This window comes from Phalangium opilio, unplaced genomic scaffold, assembly GCF_054372755.1.
Source record: "Phalangium opilio isolate 3A_F unplaced genomic scaffold, DU_Popi_V2 ptg000094l_1, whole genome shotgun sequence".
NCBI classification, from domain to species: Eukaryota; Metazoa; Arthropoda; class Arachnida; order Opiliones; family Phalangiidae; genus Phalangium; species Phalangium opilio.
In genome coordinates, this window is record NW_028324199.1 from 7,001,033 (window position 1) to 7,021,957 (window position 20,925).

Consider the following 20,925-nt stretch of genomic DNA (forward strand, 5'->3'; position numbering starts at 1 on the left):
CAAGACCTGGGGCGCAGATTTTATATTTCAGGTTCTCTAGCTGGTAGAATATTTAAATACTGGTTAAACATTATGTATGAAAGACTCTCAGATGTGATATGTTGGTTACCTAGAGAAACCATATATAGTAGGGCACCGGTGCCGTTCAAAGTTAATTATCCTTTAACAACGTGCATCATAGATTGTACAGAAGTATTTGTTCAGCGACCAAGAAAACTTAGAGCAAGAGCATTGACTTACAGCAACTACAAAAGCCATAACACGATGAAGGCATTAATAGCGATAGCTCCAAATGGATTAATCATGTTTATATCGCGTTGCTACGGAGGAAGAACTAGTGACAACTTTATCACACGAGACTCTGGCTTTTAGAAATACTTAGTACCCGGTGATGAGGTATAAAACCGGTTAATTGTTTATGTAAACGTCAGTAAATCTTATTTATCTAACACAGGTTATGGCTGACCGTGGTTTCACCATAGAGGAAGATCTTGAATTCATCTAAGTGAAACTCAGTATTCCAGCGTTTACTCGTGATAAGAACCAGTTGGAAGAGGAAGATGTAACTGAAACTAGGCAAATAGCTAGCGTTAGAATAGAGATTGAAAGGGTAATTGGGAAACTGAAAGGCTTCAGAATATTGAAAGGAATTTTGCCACTGTCTTTCTCTAAAAAGGAGGATAAAATTATGAGTCTTTGCGGTGCTTTATGCAATTTGCCACAGACAATCACTGGTAAGAGTACAAGCACGATGGAAAAAATTAATAAGTATAAGACGTTTTCACGATCTTTAATTGAGATTTTGAACTTTAGGAACATTTTATTGTATCATAGGAAACGTTATCAATTATCAGGTTAGGGTTCGTACGAAATATTTGGGATTGAAAATCCCTGATCAATGTGTCCCCTGACTTTTTATCCCGTTTTTCAACCCCTGATTTAAACAGTTCCGTACGAACCCTGCTTATACTGTATTTTATCACATTTTATTTCATGAATTATCTGGTTAACAATTGATTTTGTAAAAAGGAACTTAAATATGGCAACTTTAGCTTTTTAGCATAGAAAGCGGCCACAATAACTGGTAGCATATGACTAGCATACACGTTTCTAATTTTTTAAGATCTGTTCCTTATATTTTTCATTGAACGGAACTTCCAATTGATTTTTTTCTTGATTAGTAAATATGTAGAAATAACACATAGATCTATTTCAGCAAAGATGTTGAATTTGAATTTGCAAATAATAGCCGTTTTTTCCATTTTCGTGCAAAGTGTATCTCCCATTTTATCTAATCTCACGTCGTACTTGTTGCTTGCAATTTGGTTTCTTACATTTGCTCATGACCAGTGAGGCCATCTGGGCTAGCGCTTAACCAGGGTTCCGACTTTGAAATCATTGTTCCTACCAGCTCCACTTGCAAAAGATTTTCGTCACTAAAAATATTTCTTGCTACAGGTTCCTTCATTGTGCCATGCTCTGTTGCTTTGTTTCCCCTGAATTTTGGAAATACGTGGTTTTTAACGAAATTAGAAGGAGATGTTGTGGGTTTCTTGGGTATCCCTTTGGCTGTTGAAGCTGTTATATGTATTTGCCTAATTTCATTCCATAGTGCGCTTTCTCCCTGTTTTACTGTTTCTTCTTTCAATTTTTCAATATTGCAGTCTCCAATTTCCACGAACTTCTTAAAAAAAAGCTGTGGTAAACATTGCATTTTAACGAATCCGATGTCATAGGTTTATCGGTATTTACGATATGGCAACTATTGCTTGAACTATTTAGCTTTTTATATGGGCTGAGCCGCTGAGAACGTTTCGCGGAATGGGTTTATCAATAATTTTGGTATTTAGAATGATTGAACCTGGCATATTAACTAGTTCGGCCAAATCTGAAATCTGAATTTAAAAAATGTTTCCTAAGAGATTCGTGTGAGTCAAATTTGAAGGGCTTCTTGGCTTCTTTCACAACTTCTTTTTGATTTTTTGAAAATTCTATTGCTACAAAAGCTTCAGGTTCTATTTTTCTTTTTGTTCCGGCATTCCACTGATTTTGGCCATCGGTACATGATGGACCTCTCGCAAATTCAGAGTTCCAAAACTCAACTTTGAACATAAGTGCAGCAACATGGCTACATACCCGAGCTTATCCAGCCATGCACGTACAAAAAGCCGTTACAATTGTACCATCAGGTGTTGAAACAAACCAAGAACGATGATCCTTCTTTGTCAATTTCTGTGATGGTGTTACGTCACCTTTCAACGCAACTAACTGGCGACCAGCCATCGCCAACTTAATTTGCCCCACCCATCCACTTTCCAAGTATTTGCTTGCTTGCAAGCTTTTTCGAGCGTTGGCTGGTTGGTTGTCACAAGCTTTGCTGTTAATTATACATTTCGATATTCTTTCTTTTGTTATTTTGGGCCAGTTTTCCATATCATCTATCCATTCTTCATTAGGAATCATAGCAGGGTTTTTAAACAAAGTATCTTCTCAAAGTAGTCTTAAAATTCAACATTGTTCTTTATTTAATAAATAAATTCCATACCTAAAGTTATAATTTCGACATCCATTTCAAAAGTTTTCGAAAAACTTCTAACGTGTAACTACTTACAAAGCTGGTTTCTCGTCCATTTTAAAAATACGGAATAATATCAAAGTACAGAATTCGCTCACTAGATGGCGCTTACCAAAAACTACTAACATTTATAAAATTGGAGGTAACCTCGTACATCGCGTATAGTTAAGTCAAAAAGCATCGTCTGAAAGGGGCTGTAGTTAAAAAAGTACACATTCTTCTAGCGTCTCGTAACTTTCACATAGTCACTAATATAACGTATTGTACACTTCTTTATTTATTCATACCAATATTTTTCAAGTCGAAAAGTCGTTTTATTAAATTAGCTTTAGCTGTTAGTTTCCATGAACAATCCATTTAGATACGCTCGCATTTCAATGTTTACTCGCTTATTTTTTCATATACTAAATATTTTACTATATCTAAAAGGTTTCAGATGTCGTCTTAGCACATTAAAAGGACAAAAAGGCAGACAGCTGATAAAAATTGTTCGGTAGATTACTTACCGTTCTTCTCGAAGACGCAATGATGTGTAGCGTTGTAGGTACTGAAAGTTTCATTTTATAAATCTTATTTTGAAGACTAATTTTAATAAAGAGTTGTTGGTGTACCTACGATATTTCATATATATATATATATATATATATATATATATATATATATATTATATCATTACTAAGGACTTAATCCAAGTAAGGATTAAGACATGCACTCAAATAATTATCCCAAAACGGAATTAATAACACATAGTTTAAAATAATAAACATAAATATTTATAATGCTACATTTCCTGAGAGAAGTCCATTCTGATGAACGGTTAGTGCGCGATCGAGGCTGAATAGCGACAAGAGTTCCAAAGCGTCCATGACGTCTTCATAGAGTCATTGCGCGGCTCGTGGTATCGTTATGGGCTTATAGCCTCTTTTATGATTTTGGGACTTAGCCTCTTTTGTCGTATTGTGCCATAGCCTCTTTTCGCGGGTTTGACCGACAATAGATAGAAAGTACCGAATCTGGGCCACTGGCGTCAGACAGTGCCAGATGGCACCGGTAAATATGGCGTCAATGGGCGCCCACATCATTTTTCTTCTTATGGCGCCAGTGAATCAAACCTTTTTCACCCAATCTTGTTGTCAGTGAAACGTACATGACGTGTATGGTGTCAGTGAATCAATCATGGCGTCAATGTTAGGCTTAAGCGTCATATTTGACAACGTGGTAAATAACCCCGGTCATACACGTGGTTTAAACGCCATGTTCACTATAAGAACGTGATTGGTCTAAAAAGAGCGCCATGTTTACATGGTCAGAAAGTCACGTGACATTAAAGTATAAAAGACGAGGACGGTTTAAAGATAAGACATTCTACATCCTTCCTTGAAGTACCGATCCAGATCCGAAAAATGTAAGTATAATTTCCCATAAAATCTTAGTGTTATAACCTTGGTTTGCACCCCATTTAATGTGATTACCATATTTAATGTGAATATTTAGGGATAACTCCAACGTGTTCGAGATTTCCTCAACTAAATCAGTCAGCGTAACGCCGAACTGTAGGATTAGACTAGGAATGACCGATGGCTCAACTGGGATCGTATTAAGCGATGGGGGAATATATGCAACTTTACGGAATGAAGGACACCATAAACGGATTTTTCGAGAAGGACGACGCTCAACCCACCACATGCTTTTTCGAGCGATCGATGGACAAGCGAATTCAACTTGTAACTTATCAGGATAGGAAGATGTTAAATATCCGCCAAGTGATCCAGGGACAAGGAGCGAACTACGGAATCCAATACCCGACTAGGAATGGATTTGCTATAGGACCATTCCTATGGGGAAAGTTATTGGAAAAACACATTCAGGTGACGACATTCATTGCTGAAGCGAAACGTGTGGAGAGTGCGATTAGGGGAATAGTAATACAGCAACTAACTGAGGGAATAAAGAATTCGTGCAACGGCTGCATTATCGACCATCCTTCACAATTACAGCATGACTGTATAATGACGGAATGGAGTGAACGTGTAGATGAACATTATTCTAATGCCGTGTCTAATTTAAATATCGAGCTGATAGTTAATATTTTTAATAATTCCACTTTCTTAAGTTTCCAATTCTGTAAGCAAATGGTCTCTCTAAGTGTATGCAACTCTAAAAAATTCCTGTAATACATTGAATTTAAATAATAAATATTCAAATTTAATACTTTTTCATTTACCTTAATATAAGCATATTTCAACTATTAACTATTTAACTAAATATATAGGCATATTCCAAATTTTAGGGGTTATTTCAATTTAATACTTCTAAATATAAACTTTAGAAATTATTTCAACTTAAACCAATTTCTCTTTATTGATAGACCTATTTCGCATTTTCATGGATAGGTAATGTAAATAATGAGGTCGGTGAACGGGAATAGAGAAACTCGGACGGTAAATAAACGGTCTATGTCAATAATTAGAAATCATGATAAGCGCTTGTATGAAACTCTGGCACCGAGTGTCGACATGGGATGATAGTTCGGGTTGCAATGTTTGTTTATGCCAGGAAACTTGTAAGTAAAAAAACTAGATTGAAACTTGGCGTGAATTTCGAAACTTGGCACGGTTTTCGAAACATGGCGTGGCTCTCATCGTGACGTCAATGGGAAAACCCATATGATAGATCAGGCAGAGATTAAATGGACGACGCCGCAATGTTTGTTTATGCCAGGAAACTTGTAAATAAAACAAACTAGATTGAAACTTGGAGTGAATTTCGAAACATGGCGAGGTTTTCGACTTGACGCCAACGGAAAAACCCATATGATAGTTCAGGCAAAGATTAAATGGACGACGCCAAGAGGCAAGAGTATAAAAGCCCGGCACGTGTCCAAACTCAGTCACTTTTGTTCCTGACTTCAGACGAGTTCCAGCCTGCTCCCTAGTTGCTTTATAGTATTTTTCAATACTTGGTAACATTTGCCGTTGGAAGTTATTTTGCAGAGGGTAAGAAAAAAATTTACGGGCTAGTACCGAAATTACTTGTGATTTTTACAAGTACTTGCGATTTTTTACAAGTACTTGCGTATTTTTTACAAGTACTTGCGTATTTTTACAAGTACTTGCGTATTTTTTACAAGTACTTGCGTATTTTTACAAGTACTTGCGATTTTTCTGAGATTAAGATTGTCTTTATCATTCTTTGAGAATGTTTAAGTGTAATATTTGTGAGTGTTCATACCAAGGGTACAGGGAGCTTTTGAGACATAAAAGGGAGAAACACGAGGGTGTTAAATACCCATGCACGCAATGTCCCGCCGTTTTTACCAGACTTGCGAATTTAATGTTACACGCGGCTGCCCGACACTCTAACTTTAAGGTTCCACACCCCCTCATGAACAATGCTAGTCCATCAACTTCTACCTTTGTCCCATTCTCGGGACCATCAACTTCTACCTTTGTCCCATTCTCGGGACCATCAACTTCCACCTTTGTTCCTCCTGTTATCCCATTCTCGGGCCCCTCAACCTCTACCTTTATCCCTCCTGGGACGCAGAGGCCGAAACGGTCCACGTCGGACCCATCCACTCCTGAGACGAAGCGGCCGAAACGGTCCACGTCGGACCCATCCACTCCTGAGACGAAGCGGCCGAAACGGTCCACGTCCAACCCTATTCCTTCCTCTGTTTTCGGCCCCCTTTCCGGCGTCACTCGTAGGGTGTCGTCGGACCTTTCTCCCGAAAATCTAGATGAACTGTCCGACGATGGGAATCGTGCCTTGAGCGAGTTCATGGACCGAGAAGAGGGTGTCATCAATGGATCTCTACTGGGAACTCCTCCATCCGCCGTTTGCGAAAATCTGGATGAGCTGTCCGACGATGGAAATCGTGCCCTGAACGAGTTCATGGACCAGGAGGAGGACTTCCCAGCCCTTTCCAGCCAGGAGAACCGCGACATCCATCGCTTTATGGATCAGCAGGAGGGTGGTGGTGGTCAAGAGCAGGAGGAGGAACCCATCGTTGCGTCACCGGAAGTTCCTCTTCACGACGAGCTGGAGGAACTGGAAGTACTCGGTAGGGCTATTTTTTGTGCACGTTTCACACCCGTAGCGACTGAGACAGACGTAGAGCTGTACGTAGGTAGACATAGGGCAGCGATCGAAAATTACTTGCGCAATAAACTGGCTAGAGATAGAGGGATTAAGTGGTATTTAACTGTCAGGGCTCGCTACACCCGTCAGTTAGCCGACACTGACGAGGAAGTAGAAAATTTAATTTATCATAGAACCCAAAACCTTACCATTTTGAACTCCGACGTTATCCCCGGACAGATAGACTTCAGTATTAGAACCCTGACACGTTTAATGGAGGATTACGAAGCGCAAGGTAGCGGGTGGGTTTTAGATAAAATTCTCTTCCTGCAAATTAATATCATAGCGTACCTCCCGCTTCACGGGGGTACGTACTTTGAAACCCCTAAAAATCTCCTAGCTAAAAAAGCCCTTTTAAATGTGCAAAATACGGACAATAAGTGTTTCTTATGGTCAATTTTGGCACATTTACACCCTGTTAACCATGGGGAACACCCACAACGTGTGACAAAGTACCTAGAGTATAGTAATGAATTGGACATGGCCGGTAATACGTTCCCCGTGGAAGTAAATACCGGTAAATTAGAGAATTTCGAACGGGTGAATAACCTTTCGATTAATGTATTCGGATACGAGAAAGAGGTCTTCCCCCTTTACTTGAGTTCCAACAGAGTTGAGGAACCACGCCAAGTAGATTTATTGCTATTAACCGAGGGTGAGAAGAAGCATTTCTGCTTAATCCGAAGCATGAGTCGACTTCTAGCAACGTCATTTACCGCAAACGGACACACGAACTATTACTGCCGTTATTGCCTGCATCGATTCTCCGGTGTAAACTCGGAGAAGAACTACAGGGAACACATCAAGGAGTGTAGTATACACGGACCTCAGAAGATCGAGATGCCAGTAAAGGAACCTATTCTGGAATTCAAAAACGTCGCATGGCAACAGAAGGTAAACTAAAACTTTTGTTATTTATCAGGGTATTTTGAATAGCGCGCCAAAATTGTTTACTGAGACTAACGCCAGACGGCGCCCATAGCAAGATAAATAAAGCAGACGATAAGATGCATGGGAGAGAGGGGAAATGTTTTGTTTACATTTTATCAAAGGTGGATGATCCACTTATGATTTTATCTAATATAGTTTTATTTCTATTTTTTCACAGGTTAAATACGTCATCTATGCCGATTTCGAGTCCATTCTCCGTAAAGTTCACCGATGCGACCCCGATGCCGACCTCTCTTCAACAACGAAAACTTCGCAGCATATCTCCTGTGGGTTTAGTTATGTTATTGTTAGTCACGACGGTACAGTCTCTAAACCAGTTACTTATCGAGGGATAGATGCCACGGAAAAGTTTTTAGAAAACCTTTTGCGTGAAGACGCAATTATTCAGCGTAAGATTAAAGATAACGCCCCCATGATTCTATCAAACTTAGAAAAGGCGCAATTCGCCTCGGCCCAATCCTGTTACTTATGTAACAGGCCTTTCACTGTAACTGACTGTAAAGTTCGTGACCACGACCACACTAACGGAACCTACAGAGGAGCTGCCCATAATTCGTGCAACTTGAAACTGAGGACCCGGAATTTCGTTCCGGTCTTCATGCATAACTTATCTCGTTACGATGCTCATCTTATCATGGACAAAATTGGATTGGTCAAAGATCACAAGATTACGTGTATCCCCACGAATTCCGAAACGTACATTTCGTTTTCTCTGGGTAATTTACGATTCTTAGACTCAATTAGGTTCATGCCGGCATCGCTAGAGACACTCGTATCGAATTTGGCTCGAGGAGGAGCCGATAAGTTCAAGTGTTTAAACTCTGCCTTCAGCGCTGACGAAGTACCGCATCTGCTGAGGAAGCAGGTTTACCCCTATGACTTTTTCGACTGCGAGACTAAATTCGACGAGACCGTGTTGCCACCCAAGGATGCCTTCTTCAATTCCTTAACTGACGAAGAGGTTAGTGAGGAAGATTATTCTCAAGCTCAAATGGTTTGGGAAAAATTCCAACTCACTAACCTCGGTGAGTACCATGATTTATACGTTAAGACCGACGTTCTGCTCCTAGCGGATGTTTTTGAAAGTTTCAGGGCTATGTGTCTAGAATATTACAAGTTAGATTGCGCGCATGCATATACAGGTCCTGGTTTCGCTTGGCAAAGCGCACTTCACATGACCCAAGTGAAATTGGAACTACTCCAGGATCCAGATATGCATCTCTTTATTGAGAAGGGTATAAGAGGGGGTGTTTCTTTAATTACACATAGACTAGCCATAGCCAATAATAAGGATCTCCCCGAAACATTCGATCCAGCAAAACGTAGCTCTTACATTACCTACCTAGACTGTAATAACCTTTACGGCACCGTAATGTGTCATCACCTGCCGATGAGAGGATTTCGATGGATTCAACCATGTCAAGATTTCACTCGTGAAATTATCTTGAATCACCCAGACGATGATCCCCAGGGATTTATCCTGGAGGTGGATCTTGAGTACCCGGAAAGTTTGCACGAAGAACATAACTGTCTACCCTTAGCACCCGAACGTAGAGTTATTAACGCGGATGAGCTTTCACCGTATTCGATTGAACAGTTGAACAAACTGAAAATTAACGTACATGATAGCCTTCCAAAGTTAGTTCCCTCGCTCTACAATAGGGAGAAATATGTTCTCCACTACCGGAATCTCAAGTTTTACATCGCTAAGGGGATGAAATTGGGGAAAATCCATCGAATACTCACATTCGAGCAGGGTGCGTGGTTAAAACCATTTATCGAGTTCAACACGGAGAAAAGGAAGCAGGCGGTGAACGACTTTGAGAAGGATTTTTTCAAGTTGGCCAACAATAGGTACGCATCTACGCTACGCTAAGTTATTATTTCACACGTAAATTAATCAAAATTTCCATCTATTAACAGTGTTTTCGGGAAGACGATGGAAAACCTCCGCAACAGGATCAACTTTGATCTTGTCCAGACCCGGGAGATGGCAATCAAGAAGGCCAGTTCGCCGACATTCCAGAGGTTCACCATCTTTAGGAACGAGCTGGTTGGGATCCATCGTCTGAAGAAATCCCTCAAGTTGGACCGACCCATTTACACCGGTTTCGCCATCTTGGACCTCTCAACGTTGGTCATGTACGACTTCCATTACAACACTATGAAGGCTAAATACGGCGACGACCTCAAACTTCTTTTTACCGACACAGGTATGATTTTTTAAAATCGTTTACTAGATTTAAATCCTTTTTTTTCTACTTTCAATTTTAACTAATTAAATGTTTTTACGTATAATTGCAGACAGCCTGACCTATCAGATTTTCACCGACGATTTGCCTCGGGACTTTGCCCAGATGAAGAAGATGTTCGACTTTTCCGCCTACCCCAAGGAACATCCGCTCTTCAGCGAGGAGAACAAGAAGGCCCTCGGAAAGTTCAAGGACGAACTCAACAGCGTCCAGATTCAAGAGTTCTGCGGCTTGCGACCGAAAATGTACAGCATCCTGTCAACAAAAGGTGAAAAGAAGACGGCGAAGGGAATCTGTCGTCGCGTAGTCAAAAAGAAGATACGTCACGCTCAATACAAGGAATGCCTGCTTCAACGTAAACTCACCACTGAGGAGATGAAGAGGATAGTCAGTGTTAAACACGAACTATTTTCCATCACTCAGAAGAAACTCGCTCTTAACCCCTGCGATGATAAGAGATTCATCATCGATGGGGTGTCTACATACGCTCATGGTCATTTTAAAATTAAGGAATAATTCCAAATGTATAACTTTCTGTAACCCTATCCCCTCCCATTCCCTCCTGGGGGGCGAAGTGGCCGAACCGGTCCACGCCCTCCTCCCATACCCTTTTGGTGCGAAGTGGCCGAATCGGTCCACGCCCAATTTCCCCTCCCATACCCTTTTGGTGCGAAGTGGCCGAATCGGTCCACGCCCAACCCTTTTCCTTTAAAATTTCATAGTTCTATGCATAGTTTATAAGTTTAATTTAATGTATATATATTTTCAATGTTTAATTGTATAGTTTTAAGTTGTTTTTTCTCGAATGAGTTTTACTCCGTGATTCTACGGTTTCTCATTCAAAATAAAAATTTTTAAATGCAAATTTTCTCCCTCTTATTTCATACAACTTAGGCAAACATTTTTTTTCAGGTTAAGGGGAGGGGCTCGACCGCGTGGGCCAGCCGCGTGCGCGTGTTTAAATTTCCCGCGTGTAGGAATAAGTTCGCGCGCGATTTAAAGAAAAACACATAAATTCAATCAAAAAACTTTATTAAAAATCTCTTATACATAAATTCCGATATCATTTTATCGTTCAAATTCTTATCTCTTACAAATTTTAATCAAATATCATACATTTTAATACCTCTACATCTATGCAGAGAAAAATATACGCAAAATCCGCCGCATGTCTGACTGGAATTTCCTTGAAGTTGTTTAGAATTAAAAGTTACGGTAACGCTGTTTCTTTCTACAAAATCGTTGAATTGAAACATGTCCGGCGGGTTTCCGAAACTATCGAAGAACTCGGTATTTTTGTTACTAGAAAAGTAAATAACAGTCCAATGCTTACCTTCAGTTTCTGAAGAGCCAGTATTTACAATATACAGTGAAGGGAAAAACTTTACTTTCTCGGGTAGCAGGTCAGCTGCAAAAACACCTCGAAACAGATCTTTGGTGAATTTATCCCTTTGCATAATTTTAGTTAATTGTGTAGTGTTCATAATCTTTTAGTTGTAATCGTATATGACAGTTCTATTCTTATCAATCTCAACCAAATTCTGAAACTCAGAGTAATATAAAACTGTGATAGTCTTGGGCAAGTCCTTGGCGAAGTTACCATTCCTTATCAATTGAAATTGAGAAGTTGAACTACTGAGGTCGGCACTTAAATCAAAAGCAAATATGCAATTCCCATTGGGGAATTCCTCCCGTGAAATGTAGTTTCCCTCGTCCAATAACCATTGAGAGGTTTGAGTAAAAAGATTAGTATAAGATCTCATATATTGACCACCAGAAAAGTTTGGGGTAAGAGGTTTATGTGGAACGCTAGCTCCGTCAAGGTACAAGGCGATATGATTTAAATCATAAGGTTGAAAATTGAAGGGTGACTTTCCGTAATCACCCAAATAAGCATTTTGATCTACAAGAGCGAAAAGAACTTTTTTGGGTAGTTGACCCATGAATAAATTATCTCTAACACATATTTTTGTACCACTGTTAATTGAGAATGAGTTACATTCCGTGCGAATAATCGGGTATTTCATGGTTGCCAGTTCCAAACATTTAGCGTGGGCGATTAACACTTCCGATGGTAATATCACTTTACGAACGTACAGGGATGCTAACTCGTAAACCACTTTCCATTTAACTGCGCCGTCTGCATGCACGCAAAATTCGTTTGGACTTTTAACAAACTTGAATTTGAGATCCGTTAAATTTGGGAAGTATCGAGGTTGTTGACAAAGGTCCAAGTGTACAGTTCCTACCATATCTATTGTTCCTTTTCTAGCAAAGGCCGCTCGTGTTTTAAACCCTTCGTTTTCGTCAAAAACGTCAAATTTTCCGGCCGTGTCTTTGTAAAACATGGAACTAGTAAGAAAACTAGTTTTGGCGGGTCCTCCGCCGTTTGAAACATGGCCTTGTAAGGGTAGTTTTGCGGCGATGGTGTGACCGATCTCTCTTGAGCCGAAAGGTGTACTTCTATTTCCTGAACCCAACTGTCAAAAGATGGAGAGTATCCTTTCCAACGTACTAGCTTCTCTAGCGTCCCGTCGGGTATGCGACGTTTCCTCAATATCTTTTCTATTTTAAACACGCTAGAATTTAGGTCTTTACCCACTTTCTGTATTTGTTCCTTGTAAAAAATACCAGTAATCGGTTCCGAATTCAAATCCTGGATCCTATACACCGGTGGACTACGAGGTAATCTCTCCACCACTTTGAAAAGTTCTTCCGACCACGTGGGCAAGTAACCCTTCTCGAAAATATTCTTATGTTTGCTTATCCGGACTATGTCACCAATATCGTAAGGATACTTTAATGGTGGGGAGAAGTCTATATCGCCGTAAAGGTTTTCCCATACCCGTCTCGATGTTTCGGGTGTGACTTCAACAGGTTTACACTTTATGGATCGGTGATAATTGTTATTATAAGCTTGAACCATGTCTTTAAGAGCGTCAATGTACTTATAGGTATTGTTTTCCGTGAAATACCGATACATGCGACTTTTTAGAGTTCTGTTGAACCTTTCAACTATCGTAGCCTTCTGTTCGGAATCCGGGGCAAAGAACTCAATCCCCCTTCTTTTCAACTCTCTCTGAACATCCCTGCATATGAACTCATTACCCTGGTCACTTTGCACTCGCTTTGGCGAGCGACCCGACTCGAGAATAGCCTTAAAAGCCCTTGGTAGCCACCACAAAGGCGTATTTACTGAAAACGTCAATGCAGCACAGGAGGTATCTGAACCCTTTATTGTGACGAGTTAGGTTCTTCAAATCGGCTAAATCAATCTGCCACTGCTCATCGATCCCATAAAGTATTGTCCTATTTCTCTTAAATTTTTTTCTAGCATTCCTGTGTAATGTATACGTATCTTGTGTTTTTAAAAATGTCTCCACGTCTTTTACCGTAACCTTTAACCCAGCCTCTTTAGCCGCTCGGTATAGCCCGAGAACACTTCCATATGAACCCGGGTCAGAAACATTAGAATAAATCTCTTTTAGTCTATCCATTAAGGGTGCAGTTGGCTACACTATGATAATGCCTGAAGAGAAAATCGCTAACCTCTATAATTAGGAATATGGTAATTATTAAAACCGCAGTTAAAATTTTAGGAGATTTAAAAAATTCGTCTACTAGGTTGGCTAACACCACAAAAGTACCCACCTGATTATCACAACCTTCCATATCGGAATACTTAAAATGAATGAAACGTGAAATGTAAATGAATCGTATTTTATTAAAAAACAAGTGCTACAAGTTTATCCAATTCCCGAAACCTTCACCAGTCTGAGCGGGGGAATAATAATCCTCCTTCACTTCTTCTTTCTCCACTTTTTTTTCTTCGCTTCACTTTTTTCAGGCGGGGGTAGGTCTGTTTTTCTAATTTTAATTAATGTTCTTGGTACATTGGTCGTATACAAAAGTTGGTAAAACTGTGAGGCGCCAATGACGGACAACCGTTTTTAAGAACTCGTCGCGGTATAAGCTAATAAATCAATTATATTTGAACCGACGATTTTACGATTCTCATATATTAACTCTCCGGCGTGTGTCCATCTTATTTTTGATATACGGTCAATCCATTTGTACAAGTTCAAACAATCAGCTGCGCTATAGGAAGGAACCGAAGAGACGATTTCAGAACTCCAATTCCGGTTTTTCGCTGGTTTTACTTTCGCCCTTTTCACCGTTTTACTAATTTCCCTCGAAAGTACGTGGTTATATCTTAATAATTTATCGGTATCGTTTAATTTGGCATCGTTTATGATGGATTTCAACTTATCCTCCTTATCCAACTCCATTGAAGTGTCGACATTTAAACCGCTATTTGAATTTAACCTATTATACGTTTCTTCGGAAATTAATAACATTTTTCGCGCCATTTTTACTTTATAGCTCGACTTATAGCCGCGCCTGCTACTGAACTAATGATGGATAGTAGAGGGATGAAACCTCCGTTTTGAATTAATAGTTTCCTTTTCTTTGAAGGACGGATGTTAGACGTAACTTTTCTTATAACGTGTCGATGTTTCTTCAACCGCTCCTTCTCCTCCACTGAAAGAGGGACATTGCCCCGTAGGATATTTATACAACACTCGACAATAGATTTAATCGCTTCTTTATTGGCAAATTTTATAGCAGCATTTCTTTGGCATGAGTTACAATTTGCAATATATTTTAAAAAATTTAAATGATCGTCGACTCGTTTTGACGGAGCCATTCCGCTAGCTTGGACGCCTTCACCAAGGTACAGTTGTTGCCGTCCCTATGGAATGTACAAGCCCTGGGGGTTTCGCACTCGATACAGGATAATCTTGGACAACCGTAGTCTTCGGCGTTGATAACTTCGCACCCCAAGAACCTTGATAGGGTTTCGGCCTTCTCCGCTCCTTTCGTCACGTATGACGTTGCTCTAGCTCGGATGTAGTCGGCGGCCTCCTGTGTCGTCTCGTATGGGTAATCTCCTTCCTCGAATGCTAGATCGCAAGTGTTCCGTGAGAGCCACCTGCACTGTCTTTTATCCTTGGCGGATAACTCCGAGAACTTGCATGGGGATTGGAAGATCCAGACCTCATGCGCGTCGGTCTCCTTCAAGTACATCGTCAGCTCCTTGATTATCCATCGTCCTTTAATCCGGAAAAAATTCGCTTCCAGGATGGCCGTCATTTCGGTATGAATACTGCTGCTTGTTGACCTGGAAGTATACCTGTTCTTAGACGGTGGTTATCTAGGGTGTTAGCCTTAAGGTCTACAAATAGATAGCCGTAAGGTTCCAGCGTCGCCTGTCTAAAGGAGTCTACCACGTATTTACTATTTCCCGGCGAAATTTGTTTCGCAAGATGGATAATGGCGGACTGATCACGGGGTGTTTTAAATATAACCAAGTAATGGGCATTTAAGTTTAAGGTTCGAATTTCCTTCCCGGGATAATAAAGATTCTGCATTAAAATTAAAACTGAGGTATTCCTATGGTGCGAACCCCTAATGAAAAGATTTGTCACGTCCTTATTATTCGCTATTTCACATAGTAAGTCATCTAATATAACGAAGTTCCTCACACTAGCATCCAGGGTGCTAACGTCTAATAAACCCTCGTGAAATTCTACACTCGGAGTATGGGATTGTATAGCACCGTATAGTTTCGACTGATACTCCGTGTAACACCAAATTATTCTTTCGGGGGTGGGCGAAATACATATATCCTTATGCTTAATTAATTCTCCTACGAAAACACTTTTCCCACAGCCTGTGACTCCAGCCACTAGTCCGGTAAAGGGATGTTGCATACTTAAATCCATATCGATAAATGCGGGAGGAATTAACTACTGTAAACTTATATTTAAAGAAATTTATACTTACATTTTTCGGATCTGGATCGGTACTTCAAGGCAGGATGTGGAATGCCTTATCTTTAAACCGTCCTCGTCTTTTATACTTTAATGTCACGTGACTTTCTGACCATGTAAACATGGCGCCCTTTTTAGACCAATCACGTTCTTATAGTGTTTAAACCACGTGTATGACAAGGGTTATTTACCACGTTGTCGAATATGACGCTTAAGCCTGACATTGACGCCATGATTGATTCACTGACGCCATGTACGTTTCACTGACGTCACAACAAGAATGGGTGAAAAAATGTTTGATTCACTGGCGCCATAAGAAGAAAAATGCGGTGGACGCCATGTTTGATTCATTGACGCCATATTTACAGGTGCCATCTGGCACTGTCTGACGCCAGTGGCCCAGATTCGGTACTTTCTATCTACTACCGACTGTTTAAGAAAGTTTCCTTTCTTTCGAAGTTCTTAAATGGTGAAGTATAATCCGCGGTCTTGCATTTCTTTTTCTCAGGAGCCTAGTCGTATCGAAAGCATTTTAGGGTATATCATAAGTATCAAGTATATCTTTTTTACGGCGTGCTGGGGTTTTTATCATACCCGTGTTGTATGGACCAACCTTCAAAATTCGACGGGTGCACCATCCCGATGGTAAGAGTACAAATAACATTCGAGGGGGACGTATTTTCTTGGTAACGTGGTACCCAACGTAACTGGACACGTACGGTCGGTATCTTTGATTGGATTTGTTGGTAACTGCCGACCCATTCACCCCTTTTAAATTAGTGATGCGCACTATGGTACCGCTCACAGAAACTGTCAAAAGACATCCGCGTCCAAAAAATACAGTAACACAAAATCTATACAGTAACAACCTGGTTATTTGTCAAATATAATAAATGACCATTCGGAGCCACTAAACATAGAAATACAAAATATATACAGTAAAAACATAGTTTACAATCTCAAAGGCTGGTTCGACAATTCGCATAATGTTTAATCAGCGCCACCTAAGATGTAGCGGCGACTTTTGGAACTTGCAAAAATCGAGAGATATCAGTGGACGCTGTTTGTCCGACTATTTTTTTATTGGGAATATTTGGAGAAAAAATGTTTAGACGAGTGTGATGTAGAGTTTAACCATTTTCGGCAACTAAAACGGCAGATTGTCGTTAAAACTGTTAGAAAACTGGCAGATTGTGTTGTTCTCGAAGATATATAAGCGTTTAAAACAAGTAAGACGACTTTTTATTCATTTTATACCCCTTGAATCAAGTAAATCGCGTTAAGCCTTGGCTATTTCTTGCAGCCTTTTCCATTGACGTCGTTTTCACTGTCCAAGATTTACTGTTCGAGAAATTTAACATTTTACTTATTTAAAGAAACATGGCATCAAGGAACCGTTGTTTCTTAAAATGCTGCAACAACAGTTTGAATTTCAAATCTCTTTCTTACCATTTTTTCCCAAAAGACACCACAATGAAACAAAAATGGATTGATGCCATAACTAACGCACTAGGACCGTTGCCCACCGACCTCTATAGCGCCCGAATTGGTTCGAAACATTTCATAGAATCAGATAATTTCCCCACCGCTAAACTAAAGCCTAAACGCTTAAAACCTAAGTCTTGTCCGTCTGTGTTTCGGAATACTAACGTAATGGTTGAAACTGATGAACACGTTCCGAAACAGCCTTTCTGTCGTTTGAGCCCTGATAGCCTAGGACTTTTAGGGTTTGACCTAGAACATTTGAACATAAAGATGAAAATTTGTACATGTGTTATTTTCCACCCAACAAAAATTATACTAAAAGACCCCTGCTGTAGAGTGCGAGCTTTCGCCGCCATCTTGGAAAATGGCCGCCGGGAATGCCAGCTACAATGTATGCCACATTCTTCTTCAAAAATTATGGAAATTGGTGCACATTGTGACTGGGACCCCATGAGCATCATAGAAAAATTTTACAGCTCTGTGTTTGATAGTTTGGTCGCCATAATGGAAAATGGCCGCCGTGAATGCTAGGTACAGTATATTTCACCATGTTGTTGGAAAATTATGAAAATTGATAGATATAGAGCTGTTTAAACCTTATAGTAAAATATTGAAGCCATTCACGAGATAGTTTGGCTGCCATGTTTGAAAAAATGCCGCCGGGAATGTCATCTAGATACAGTATATTATTCATAAATTATGAAAACTGGTAATAATTATGTTGAAGGCCGTCTAAACATCATTATTGAATATTGAAGACGTGATACTGATAGTTTGGGCGCCATCTTGGAAAATGACTGCTGGTAATACTAAATATGTTTATATCATAAATCTTTTCGAGATTCCTATATTGAGTAAGTGATTTTCGTTAACGTAATAAACACCAAAAAATAGCCATCTCCAAGTCGATATTATTGACGCCATCTTTAAAAATGTCCATCGAAAATTATTACCCTAAATTCTGAAAGAAAGAAAAGTTGTTCAAAGCTGTAACTCTCAACATGTTGATACGGGTATATAATTTAATATGGGGGTTTATACATTCTCGTGTTGTTAAAGATTAGATTTAAGACAATTCTCTAAGAGTTCGTTCATATTCATCTCGTCAGTCTGAAGATTTTTTCACAATAATTGAATGTCAGAAACCTTGATTAGGCGCAGCACCTAGCTGGGGCCTCATCATACTCCAAATTGAACCTGCGGAAACGCCGTCAAGGCACACGGGCTCGGCCAGCGGCCCCGATAAACGCCCCTTGAGCAGGTGACAGAAGCTGGACACCGTCAGCGACGAGCCCAGCTAGAAGGTGGTCGGTGACAGGGAAGGATTAAGGCAGCAGGAGGCTCGAGGGGAAGGAGGATTTCCTTCCAAGCACATCAGTGCCACACGACCGAATCAATGTATCTGCGACCCTCAGAGGGTTGCCAATATCGGGGTGAGCCAATTAAAGCAACACCTGGGTGGGGCGAAGCGGACGAGCAAAACCTTCAGGGAACGGGGCAAAGAACGGCCTAAACCAAGGGCGAACCCAAGCAACTCCCGAACCGGCACACCGAACTCGGGCCCCCTCCGCCACAAGAAGCCCTTTTGCTCTGATCCATCACAGCTAGTACAGCGACAATGTCAACCCAATGCTGAGCAAACTAATTCAGATCGTCTACATCCACAGTTCTTTACACAAGAGGTTCCGGAGTTTCAGATAATGAGTATTAAAAGTTGGTCTTGAGTGGCGTGAATGGGACTTAGGATTCGGGATCGCGAACACATCCCCATTCTTCGCGGTTTTAATGGTTCCCTAGCTATTTTAGTAGCGGAATAGCTTGGTTCTTTTGCTAGACTATCAAACCAGAATTGGAACCTCTTCATTCTTAAATCTGAAACCAAAACGACACCAAGAAGAGAATCCTAAATGGAGGCATTTGAGAAAAAAAGGTTCAGAGTATCCTTCTTTCATTTACATGCTGTAACTGGATGTGGTTATGATAAGGCAGTATTCATAGGAGATTCCCCCCAGCATACTGCGACTGACTTAATATTTACTCCGTTGGCTCAAAGGCAAGTTGAATTCCCTCATTCCTGTTATTTGGATTTGTTTTTGATTTTACATGGGAGGGCGTGGACCTTACTTGATACTCTGCTTTTTGTTGATTCGCTGGGCCCGATTCCGCTTTCTTTGTTTCAACTTTCTTGGCGCTGGCCACCCACAAACATTTATTATTAATTCTATTCTGTTTCCTTCGCACGCTGATCTTACGTTTACTTTCACAACATCTTTGGGTTTTGCAGGGCTAGGACTGATGCCAAAGTCTTGGAAATTTTGATCTAAATGATCTATCAACATTTGATCTCCAGGCTTTAAATGTTTAGCACTGGGGCCTTCCTCGCCCGATAGTTCGTATTTCCAATGATCAGGTGCTCTTCCGTGAGCCGTGGAAGGAGCTACTGAAATAAAAAAACAATCAAAATCTATAAATTCGGAGGAAATATTGAAAGAAAGCGGCTTAAAATTTAAATTTCTTATAGGAAAATAGGATACTTTTTTAAATTGTTTTATAGGACCAAATATGAGATCTTGAACTTTGGAAGGGAAATCAAGAAACTTGAGGATTTTGGAAAATATCTTATCATAGTGGACATGGTCAGTAGAGAGCAATTAACGAACTTGAGCAATTGCCCAATAGACTTGACAAAATACGTAGAATGGTATTTTGCTACTTAAAACAACAATATATTGGAAGGTACGACCATTTACTGATTTGGGCATAAGAATTAGCTCTCGTTCAATTATGAATTTAAAAATAGTGCTTCTTAAGCTTTAAAAAAGAAAGGTTTTTTTTCAAAATACACAAGGAAAAATAAAAAAATAAAATGATCTCTTATTCTGAATTAATTAGCATTTAATTAGTCTTAAAAACGAGGACTACTGTGGCGTCTGCTAAACCGAACCTCTCTTACCCTTAGACCTCTCTCAGACAGTGTGAATTCGACTAATATCTCGTAGGGTAAGAGGTTCGATTTAGCAAACGCCACTAAACCAATGGCGGTTGGCGCAGTAGTCTTCGTTTCACCAATTAAATGCTAATTATTTTGTAATAAGAGAATATTTATTTTTATATTTTTCGATTTATATTTAGTAAAAGACCGTTTTTTTACGGTGTAATGTTATCAGACCTTATCTGATTTTAATCTCTGATGATGCATAACTTTAAAAAGCATATTAATAATAATAATCTAAGCTTTTGCCTATGAAGGTATTTCTACACTAAGCCTTAGGCTTGTTTACAGGTGGGTCCCTTTACAGTGCATAAAGGGGTGGTGGCTAGCCCGTATGCCACAGCTAACCGACAGCGCCCTATTTTAACTATTACCGTTAACCTCTGCAAGTTTTGATGGAAAGGAGAAACCGGGTTAGACCGTGGAGGAAAACTCCTTTAACTAGCGGGGAGAGAACTTGCAAACTCTACGCAGAAGGATTTGTTCCCAGATTTTCACCCGGTACCACAGTCCGGGATCGAACCCCGGATCCTCTTGCTTCGAGGCGAAAGCGCTAGTCGCTACGCCACCCCACTTACAAGACTTTCCTCGGGCAACTTTCTTCCTATCCAGGCGCGCGTAGGGCTTCTTTAGGTGCCTGTCCTCTTACATTCCTCCTCAGCGCGTCAGGATTCTTTAACTAACCTTTCCTGAGCC

At 40.2% G+C, this 20,925-nt stretch overlaps 2 protein-coding genes across 2 annotated transcripts; one reads left to right on the forward strand and one right to left on the reverse strand.

Moving 5' to 3' along the window:
- The first annotated feature begins 3,751 nt into the window (after positions 1–3,751).
- LOC149640015 (uncharacterized) lies at positions 3,752–10,695 on the forward strand. The gene is made up of 9 exons (XM_089850860.1): positions 3,752–3,846; positions 4,070–4,128; positions 4,178–4,605; positions 4,944–4,968; positions 5,046–5,138; positions 5,811–7,609; positions 7,824–9,520; positions 9,590–9,879; positions 9,971–10,695. The coding sequence occupies exons 1-9, from the start codon at positions 3,752–3,754 to the stop codon at positions 10,432–10,434; spliced, it is 4,950 nt and encodes a 1,649-aa protein (XP_089706986.1). The 3' UTR covers positions 10,435–10,695.
- A 713-nt stretch (positions 10,696–11,408) lies between these two features.
- Positions 11,409–12,170, reverse strand: LOC149640016 (uncharacterized protein F54H12.2-like). The gene has a single exon (XM_089850861.1). It carries the CDS (start codon positions 12,168–12,170, stop codon positions 11,409–11,411), a length of 762 nt encoding a protein of 253 aa, XP_089706987.1.
- Between the last annotated feature and the right edge of the window lie 8,755 nt (positions 12,171–20,925).